A 10,596-nucleotide genomic window follows, 5' to 3' on the forward strand; every position below is an offset into this window, starting at 1 on the left:
TGATGCCTGTCGCCCTTGCAGTTTGCTAAGCTTTAGCTACTATTTTATTTAATCTTTTCTTTTTATCTGAGGTTCTTAAGAGTGTGTTTTTTATGACAACTAAGCTACTGTAACCAAGCAATTTCCCTTGTGGATCAATAAAGTTTATCTAAGTCTAAGTCTAAGCAGAATAAGAAAAATCACTATAATAATAATAATAATAAGAAGAAGAAAAATCACGACCAAATCAATAGGGATCCTGCAACTTTGTTTGCATGGAGCCCTAATAATAACATAGCACCGGTTGCACACCCCACTTACCTGAGGAGGTAAGACCGCCGTACCGGAGCCGCAGAGCAGGCGCCAAGCTGAAGGCTCTGTATTAAGCGAAGTGATGGAGTCCATTCGGTGGTCAAGGGGAATGTGAACTCCATCAAGGCTAACAACAAAAGCTGTTATCCCAGTGTTCCAACATCCGCAATCGAACAATCCTTTCACAACTAGAGATCAATGAGGTACAACAACAACGCTACGGCAAGGAGGAGCCAGGACGACAGGTCAGCGGGGCAATGCCACCATCGCCCCCGCAATCAGTAAGATGTAAGATGCTAGTCGGATCAGCGTACATGGAGAGGCACAACCCTCTCCATGTACACAAATGGCTGGAATAGTGTACAGGAACATCTGTACCCAGCATGGAATAGAACTAGCCAAATCCCAATGGGCCACACCACAGGAGGTGGCTGAGAACAACAGGGCCACTGTTCTGTGGGACTTCAGCTTCCAGACTGACAAATAGCTTCTGGCCGCACATAGTGGTGGTAGACAAAGAGCAGAAGAAGCCGGTGGCAAGATGTGGTGAAACCAGCTGACACCAACTTCAGAAAAAAGGAACACTAAAAGGTTGAAAAGTACCAAGGCTTGAAAGAACAGCTGGAACAGATGTGGAAGGTCAAAGCAAGCGTGGTCCCTGTGGTAGTAGGAGAACTCAGGGCAGTGACCCCCAAACTGGGGGAGTGGCTCCAACAGATCCCAGGAACTACATCAGAAGCCTCGGTCCAGAAGAGTGCAGTCCTAGGAACAGCTAAGATACTGCACAGAACCCTCAAACTCCCAGGCCTCTGGTAGAGGACCCGAGCTTGAGAATGACGGTATATGTGGGACTGATTAAAAAAAAATTAATCTAATTAATTAGAGGCTTTGTGATTAATTAATCTTGATTAATCACATTTTAATCGCATAACAATATTTGCCCCAAAAAGCAAAATTTTTTAATTTAAATGGATTTTAGTGGACGACTGAATCAAATAATAGACACAGACATGAATATTGTAAACTCAAGCTCTTTTAAAGTCTAGAAAAATACATTTAATTGCATTTTAATTCAAAACAGTAGAAAAAAAAAGAAAGAAAAATGTTTGGGTCGCCAACACGTCTCACTGCACTGTAGGGTTGAAGAGCTTTGGTGGTATGCAAACTCTTTTTTTGCACAAATTTCACAAACCCTGCTTTCATCAAGGCTTCCATCAGGTAGTTTTTTTAAAGAAAATTTGCCTTCCATCAGTCCTAGCAACGTGCTTTCATCCGATTCCTCCATTCCTTCCTGTGAGGTGTGTATCAGTGTAATCAGTGTACCAGGAAATCGTGCACTAACAAAAGTTCTGCGTTATTTGGAATGCAAACTGCGATTCAATTTTTTTGTAATTAATCGTAACGTCCCTCTCACCCTCTTGGGGTGGTCTCTGTATCATTCTCAAGCATGGGTCCTCTACCAGAGGCCTGGGAGGCCCCGCTCATGTATTGGGCAATGTGCTTACTCATCTTAGCCGCGATGATGCCTGATAGGGCCTTCCACATTGTGGATGGGATGGGTCCCTTCTGATGGTCCTTCAGAATTAGAACTGTCCTACCAAGTGGTTAAGTGATGAGTCCTCTAAACATGCAAAACGCCTCAGAGCAGCGCACATCAACAATCCGTCTTTCGGACTTGCCAAAGTGTGGGACAGGTTGCGAGAGTGTTATGGCTCTCCCGAAGCCCCCATCTACTACGCGACCTAGGAGACTTTCTCTTAGAAATAAACTCTGCAGGAAAAATGGATGACTCATGGAACAAGGTACAAACAAGAGCATGTTGTGTCATTCCCTCCGTTCTCTGTTTTTGCTGCCTTTATTAGAGATGAAGCCAGTATGAGAAATGACCCCAGCTTTAGGTCTTCTGCTCTGCAAACCATCGCAACCTCTAAAGTGGACAATTATTTGGGGAGGGGCGACAGAACAAGAATCTCTGTCAACAGAACAGAAGTGGTTAATTGGGAACAAAAGCAAAGTGTAGAAAGAAGAGTTGACGACCCTAACAAAGAGTGTCCCATCCACAAAAAAACCTCATGCACTCAAAAGGCTGGTGACATGGATGAACTTCTCTTCAGCTGCAGGGGTGACTCTTGGTCTTCCTTACCTGGGCCTGTCCTCAGGTGAGCCAGTTTCGTCGTAGTACTTGATGATTTTTGCAACTGGACATTCAAAGTTTTTGCAATTTTCCGGACTGACTGACCTTCAGTTCTTAAAGTAATGATCAACTGTCGTTTCTCTTTACTTAGCTGATTGGTTCTTGCCATAATATGAATTCTAACAGTTGTCAAATAGGGCTGTCAGCTGTGTACCAACCTGACCTCTGCACAACATAACTGATGGTCCCAACCCCATTAAGGCAAGAAATTCCACAAATGAACCCTTACAGGGCACACCTCTGAAGTGAAAACCATTTCAGGTGACTACATCATGAAGCTCATTGAGAGAAGTTCAAGGGTTTGCAGCGCTGTCAACAAAGCAAAGGGTGGCTACTTTGGAGACTCTAAAATATGAATCATATTTAGAGTTATTTCACACTTTTTTGTTTACTACATAATTCCATATGTGTTCATTCATAGTTTTGATGCCTTCAGTGAGAATCTACAATGTAAATAGTCATGAAAATAAAGAAAAACCAAAAAAGAGAGTGTGTCCAAACTTTTGACTGGCACTGTATTTTCAAGCAGTATTATTGGTGTCTTTGGTTTAGAAATGTTTACATCTATCGCAGTTGATTATGTTCATATTACTGACATGATTACAAAAAATAGTGTGTAATTCCATTATTTACATCTTTATTTGCCTTTTACTGAACATGCAGGTACATTTTATTCATGAATTTTTGTAATATGTTTAAAGGGGTTAATTACACAGCAGATATTCAAGTACTCAGGTCTGGTGTGTCATATGGAGTTAATACGGAGATATGGAATTGTTAAAATTTTTTGCATATTTGAGATGCATTTAAGTAGGTACATATTCATATCATAACCAAGCATCGTGAAATTGTGTTTTATTATTTTCTTACAGTTTCACCCTGTTGGCATTTGAAGGAAAAGGCTCAATAAAGAAGAAAATACGACTGTCATTTGTCCATGAGTTATATCTTTCTGCTTAGCTGTGTTCAGGTCAAACAGTGAGAGCAGAACACACACACACACACACACACACACACACACACACACACACATATATATATATATATATATATATATATATATATTAGGGCCGGGACTTTAACGCGTTAATTAAGATTAATTAATTACACAAAAATAACGCGTTAATTTTTTTTTAACGCATTTTAATCACACTTATTTTTGCACCGCGGAACGTTTCTCACTGGATGAGTTTCGGCGGACCGATTATACTGGAGCACCAACTAGTGTTCATTACCAGTGTCCTCAACAAGCAGCGGGTGCTGCCGTGAGCCCCTCTCCCGTCCCAAAGCACTCACAGGCGGTCAGTCTCACAGTAGCCCCGCGTAGCAGCGGTCAGAGCAGAGAGGGAGAACCACGCCACCGCGTCCAGACTGCAAACGAATGACGCATGCGCAAAGCTGCCGCTGATCGCGCCCTGGTTTACAGAGCGGGATGTAAATGTTTCTTCACTGTCACACTAAAATAAATAATAAAATAATAATCCATTTAGATTGTTAATTTTGTCAAGTAAAAACCGTTTGTACAAAAAATGTTAAAAATATTCTAGTTATGGCAAAAAATGCTCATGTTCTTCTGTGCCTGTGACTTGTAGGCTAGAAACTAAACCAAACTTAAGAAAACTAAAAAAAAAAACAAAAAAAAAAAACTTAAGTTACTGTGCCAGAGTGTCTCTTTAGAGTCATTTTGCCAATACCAAGCCCGGATAAAGGAGGCGCGTTAATAATACAGCGTCCATCACAATTACATCCAAAAGGTAAATTATGCAAATTAGCCGATGACGTCATTTAGCGACTTCTAGCGACTTTTAGGACAGCCAATAGCTACTTTCCTTTCCTGAGGAGTTGGCAACACTGTTCATTACTTCAGACAACAACAAACCACAGTGAACATGAAAGAAGAAGCTGATGAGACCGCTTTGGTTGGCCCCGTGGATGGGAAATTTAGTCATTATTCAATGGTATACTAAAAATCCATATGAAAAAAATTACTTCTCACTGTTCTCAGGTAAAATATTTATATGCGATTAAAATGCGATTAATTTCGATTAATTAATTACAAAGCCTCTAATTAATTAGATTAATTTTTTAAATCGAGTCCCGGCCCTAATATATATATATATATATATACATACATTAACACACAGTTCGAAAAATACAATTGCAGCCAGTGAGGGGCAAATACAACTGCATCCAGTGAGGATCCTTAGGCAAGATCCTTAATGTATCAGGCCTACCTCAGGAACATGAGAGTACAGACAAATGACAGTTTGAGTCATGTCGGCTTGGACGTCGCCCGAGTCAACAAGGTCTGCGTCAGGTGCTGGGGAACTAGGGCAACCTGATGAGAAATGGGCTACTGGAACAAGAACAAGACATAGATGGACAAGGGCGGAAAACACGGAATTGTTGGAATGCTACTATATGAGCAACCCCAGAGAGAAGGGATACATGCAGTGAATGTCGGACCAATGGTTACTTCGAAACCCACAATCAAGGCTAACAACGAAACAGCTGTTTGCTCAGTGTTCCAACATCCACAATCGAAAACTCCTTTCACAACTAGAGATTGATGAGGTACAACAACAATACTACGGCAAGGGGGAGCCAGGACGACAGGTCAAGGGGGGATGCCACCATCACGTCCACAATCAGAGATTGGGTACCAAGCCCCAACAAATACCAACAGCCTCAGTACAAGAGCTGCTGACCTGAGAAGGAAGATCATGGCCCAATTACAAACCTGGAACCCCCGACGAATACCGAAGCTGACTTGTAAAGTACCCTCGGAAGACCTGCTAGTGGATGTGAATGCTGCACCAACAACAATCCCTACGGGAATCGTCACTAACCAATAAGCTGATACACAGTACAGCAAACAGTAATCCTAGAAATGCTTGGATACAAGATTGGCTCAAACCATAACAGGCAGCACCCACCATGGAAGATACGATTAGAGGCCAAGTTAAGGGCAACACGGAGAGAAGTTAGCCAGCTAGCAGAGCAACAGAAAGGCAACATGGTGAATAAAGGGGCACCCAGGAAGTACAAAAAGCTCTCAATACCTGAGGCACTCAAAACTGCTAAACAGAGACTAAGGACCAAAGAGCTGACAACAGCAACCTCCCAGAACAAGAACCAGTAACCATCTCAATGGCAGACATCCAAGAAAGTGTGTCAAAGATGAAGAGCTGGACAGCACCAGGACCTGATATGATCCACGCCTACTGGCTGAAGAAGCTAACTGCACTCCATGAACGCCTAGCAGCACATATGAACAAGATGCTGAGGGAAGGGTCCCACCCAGTGTGGCTAACCCAAGGCAGGACAGTCCTAATCCTGAAGGACCCTCAGAAAGGACTCATCCCATCCAACTACCGGCCAACAACCTGTCTCTCCACAACATGGAAGGCTCTGTCAGGCATCATCACAGCTAAGATGAGTAAGCACGTAGTCCAATACATTAGCGGGGCACAGAAGGGAGTTGGTAGCAACACCAGAGGCGCCAAGCACCAGCTACTGGTCGATAGAGCAGTCGCCCAAGACTGTAAGAACAGACAGACCAACCTGTGCACTGCCTGGATTGACTACAAGAAAGCTTATGACTCAATGCCCCAAAAATGGATACTGGAATGTCTGGAACTGTATAAGATTAACAGGAACCTAAGGGTTTTCATCCAGAACTCGATGGGAATGTGGACGACAACCCTAGAGGCTGACTCAAAGCCAATTGCAAAAGTCAACATCAAATGTGGCATATACCAAGGAGATGCGCTATCACCGCTGCTGTTCTGCATAGGCCTGAACTCTCTCAGTCAGATCATCACAAAGAGTGGTTACGGGTACCAATTCCGAAGAGCAACAATCAGCCACCTGCTCTACATGACATCAAGCTGTACGCCAGGAATTGACTCACTGATCCACACCACCAGGATCTACAGCAATGACATGGGGATGTAATTTGGATTGGACAAGTGTGGCCGGATGGTCTCAAAGAGAGGCAAAATGATCAGAACAGAAGGGGTTGACCTACCAGAGGGCAACATAGGTGATATCCAAGATAGTTACAAGTACCTTGGTATCCCACAGGCTAATGGAAACCATGTGGAAGCCGCAAGGAAGTCAACCACAACCAAATACTTCCAGAGAGTAAGGCAAGTTCTGAAAAGTCAGCTGAATGGCAAGAACAAGAGCCAAGCCATCAACATGTACGCAATACCAGTCATCAGATACCCCAGAGGAGATATGCTCTCACAACTGCTCAGGGCTGGGGCACATGAAGAGGAGTTACCCCTCCACACAAAAGACCACCAAAGGCCAAGTTTCAGCAACAGCACCTGTAAGCTCAGAGCCTACTGTACTTCACTTTAAGTCTCAGGTGCAGGAGATGAGCATTCACAAGTTGGTGCATGGACTAGAAATGTGTGCGGTAGTGGACAGTGGAGCGAGGAGGAGTGTGTTACCCTCAAGCATAAGGACTCTACTTGGTGTGGGACCTGGTGACGTGCCTGTGCTTGGAGAAGCTCACATCTCTGTACAGATTAACAGTCAGCAGGTGAGCGTGCAAATCCTGGTCGCTGATATAGCTGGTGATGAAGCGCTCCTCTGTCACCCATTCCTGGCACAAGCTAAAGCGCACCTCGACTTGTAACCAGAAAACTGTGTTGTTTGGAGAGGAGGTGCCTTATTTCCAACCACAAAGCAAACCAAAGACACATGTTGTGAGAGTGGCTCGTAATATCACACTAGAGTGTACATGAGAGTACATGATACAAGGCAACACCCACCTCAAAAAATCGATTAAAGAAGAGGTCATGCTGTGCCCCACAAAAGGTTTTGTTGAAAAACACATTGTTGGTTGGCTGTGTTGTGGTGGACGCAGAACCCCATAAGTCTGTGCCTCTTTGTATCTTTAATGTAGGGAACACTGTCATAAACATCAACACTGAAAAAATGGAAATATTGGGTCTTTGAATTTACAAAAGTGAAGTTAGTAAAGGCAACACAATTAATTTATATTCTGTTTGTGAACATGGTTTAATCAAGTACACTTAAGTTGTTTATAAAGAATGTTGAAATAACTAGTTTCTTGCACGTTGATTGAAATTAATCAAATTAAAAAAACAAACTCATTGTGATCGAGTTTAGTCTCTGCCGTTTTAATGTCGCCAGACAGTGTTCCTCCGAAACAGAAGGTGGCGTTACGATACCAAAAACAGACGAAGACCTCGGGAAAGACCGCGAACTGTAACAGATCTATGCCACTAACGGAACGTTGTGGGGAAGTCTCCATGCTTTTCAGCAAGAAGTCGCGACCCAGTATCTGAAAAAGTAAGTTCTTCAAATTTATATGTTCCTGTTAGAGTAAGTTGGACGACAGTCGACTTGAGCCATGTTTTCAAACAGTAACGTAATATAACAAGCCTGTCAACTCTGTGTACATATTTCCATAACATGTTGGGGAACTTTAGCTAACACCCTCCAGTTAATTTACTGTAGACAGTAAGCGTTAGTGCGTGTTTCTCTGCTGAGCCCGCTGCTCCCGGGCCCGCTGCTGCCCACAGTGCTACAGCCGTTGGAGAGCAGCCGCTAGCCGGCTGTGTTGAGTGAATTTCATCTAACTTCGCCACTGCACCAGAGTGTGACTATGGCGGGTGGGGGAGGAGGGGAAATAAGAACTTGTATGAAGTCATGACATGTTTAGGATTGTGTGTGTGTGTTTTTTTTTTTTTTTTTTTTTTTTTTTTTGGTTATCCTCCTGAATTCATGGGGTCTTAATTTGTTGTAACCTAGCTTCAAAATTCTGTGCAGGGTGTCCTCAGGTCCTTGAAGTGCTAAAATGTCTTAAATTCAATTAAATAAATATTACTTGACTATTCTAGTTTTTTTCCCGCCATACTACTATATTTTATACTGGATTTGACATTTTAAATTGTATTGATGTCTGATTAATATTCTTTGTGTTTCTGCAGAATAAAGGGCTTTGAAGATGGCCATGCCTGTGATCGTGAAGATCTTACTGACTGATGGCAGCTCTCAGAGGCTGAGTCTTGCACATGGACTCCCTGAATCTCTTGAAGACCTTATGGCTGAAGTCAAAAAACAGTGTAATCTTCAGGGAAACATCAGACTTCAGTTTATGGACTCGTTGTTTGGGAATGAGTTTATGAACCTAACTTCAGTTTCAGAGGTGGAGGACAGAGGGACTCTAAGAGTAATTGATTTGTCAACGCCCACAATGCAACATGAGAGCTTTACACTCCTACCCCTCCAAGCATCAAGTCCTTGCTCAGCAAATGACTCTTCATCACTGTCAGGTGAACTTGTGGATACAGATATACTGTCATCAAATGAGTCTACAAGCTCACGGTCCTCCTGGCCAGCTGTGTTTCATGTACCCAAATTCTCCTATGATGCAGAATTAAAACTTCAGCAGGCAGGTTTAGTCTACATTCAAAATGGCACTGTACTCATTCCAGATCCCAAGTTGAAGTCAGCCATCCTTGATGGGTTAGTGCAGGAAATTGTGCAGTATAAAGTCTATGTTAGTGATAAGGAGATGGAACAAGTAGCCCAGAGTCTCATCAAGAAACATCCATGTCTAACTGAGAAGGGGTCCAGTACTGGATATGGTGGATGGAAGACGAGTTTAAAATATAAACTATCTAACTACCGCACACAACTGAGAAAACTGGGATGCCCAGAAGTGACAGTGAACTCTTTAAAAAACAAACCTGTTGGAAAGCGCAGCGCAGCCTTTGGCATCAAAAAGGCAAAGAGAGCAGAAGTTAATTTTTGCCCCACATACCCATCAGCTGAAACTGAGGAGAGTCTAGAAGCCATGCGGAAAGCTTTACTCTTGGATGTGAAGAAGAGGAACAACCGAGAGGCTGTGAAGCTCAAGATGGAAAAGACTTTCGCATATAGAAGACATGAGGTTGTTCGTGATGCACCGATGGTGGATGATTTCATGGCAAGATGGCCTGCTTTGTTTGAAGTCAGTGAGGTAAGGCTGATCTCATGATCTATCTTGGATTGGCTGTTGAAAGGACTGTCTTGTGTGCACTGGCAAATTGCTATTATAATAGCACATCATGTATCTGTGCTTCATCTCCCTCCTTGACTGTCCTGCTCTGCTTTTATGTGTGATGGTGACATTCTCCTCTGCTTTTTCAGATCAACGCTGAATTCAAGAGAATCACCACCGTTCCACTTCAGTCCAAGTTCCTGTCTCAGCTAGACCTCCACTCTGACAATCTGACAAGGCTGTTCCAAAGGAGAGGAGGACAGCTAGGGGAAAAACTCAAAAGAGTCACTGCGCAAATCGCTAATGTAAGTGATGCAGGCCTCCTACAGTCCTAGAAATGTTTTTTAAAGAATCTGTTTTTTTTTAATAACACCAATTGATGTTAAGTTAAGGCACATGAGCTGAATTAAGACACTAATCTAGAAAATGTCCTTTCAGTGTGATGATGTAGATGCTGGACGAGAGTGGCTCATTAAAGGAGTCTGTGTCTACGTGGGCGAAGATCCAGATAACCTTCTACAGGAATATGTGGTATGTATATGAATTAGTGCTTCCACTCTTCTCTTATTCTCATTCTAGATCACTTGTGCTGAAATTATTCATCAATTAAAATAATCACTATAATTTTCATCATCAGTGGCTTACTGTTTCATACAAAAAATCTATACAGTGTTTCTGGTTGATGCTAAACGAACTTAAAGGTAGAATGAACGGGTCTCAAGGCTTTTTGTCAAATTCAGCAAACATCTGTGTTCATACACAGCCATGGATCTGTAAATGTGCAACAAAGTGGCTCAGACTGCATTAAAAGTGGTTCTCATGGAACAGAATGCTTCCATTTTATTAAATGTTTATATGTTTATATTGATTCTAACTTTCACCTTACCTAGATCTATAGTGTCACTGTTTTATGTTTATCATTTTCTTGATGGAGCCGGGTGAATAGTTTAGATTTAGCAAACTTTGGTTTACTTACCTTTTGTCTGTTTTGTACAGAGCCTGGATAACAACACCATCAATGAGGCCATTGAAGACACCACTGTTGGGATCTATGTCGTCAAAGAACATGCTTCAAGTGATGAAGTAG

At 42.5% G+C, this 10,596-nt stretch overlaps 1 protein-coding gene across 1 annotated transcript; it reads left to right on the forward strand.

Moving 5' to 3' along the window:
• Positions 1-8,383: 8,383 nt before the first annotated feature.
• LOC311492525 (uncharacterized protein) lies at positions 8,384-9,962 on the forward strand. Its single transcript, XM_084550815.1, has 2 exons — positions 8,384-9,814; positions 9,948-9,962. Exon 1 carries the CDS (start codon positions 8,472-8,474, stop codon positions 9,504-9,506), a length of 1,035 nt encoding a protein of 344 aa, XP_084406941.1. The 5' UTR covers positions 8,384-8,471; the 3' UTR covers positions 9,507-9,814; positions 9,948-9,962.
• Positions 9,963-10,596: the final 634 nt, after the last annotated feature.

The sequence above is a fragment of the Chelon labrosus genome, assembly GCF_963514085.1.
Source record: "Chelon labrosus genome assembly, chromosome: 9".
NCBI classification, from domain to species: domain Eukaryota; kingdom Metazoa; phylum Chordata; class Actinopteri; order Mugiliformes; family Mugilidae; genus Chelon; species Chelon labrosus.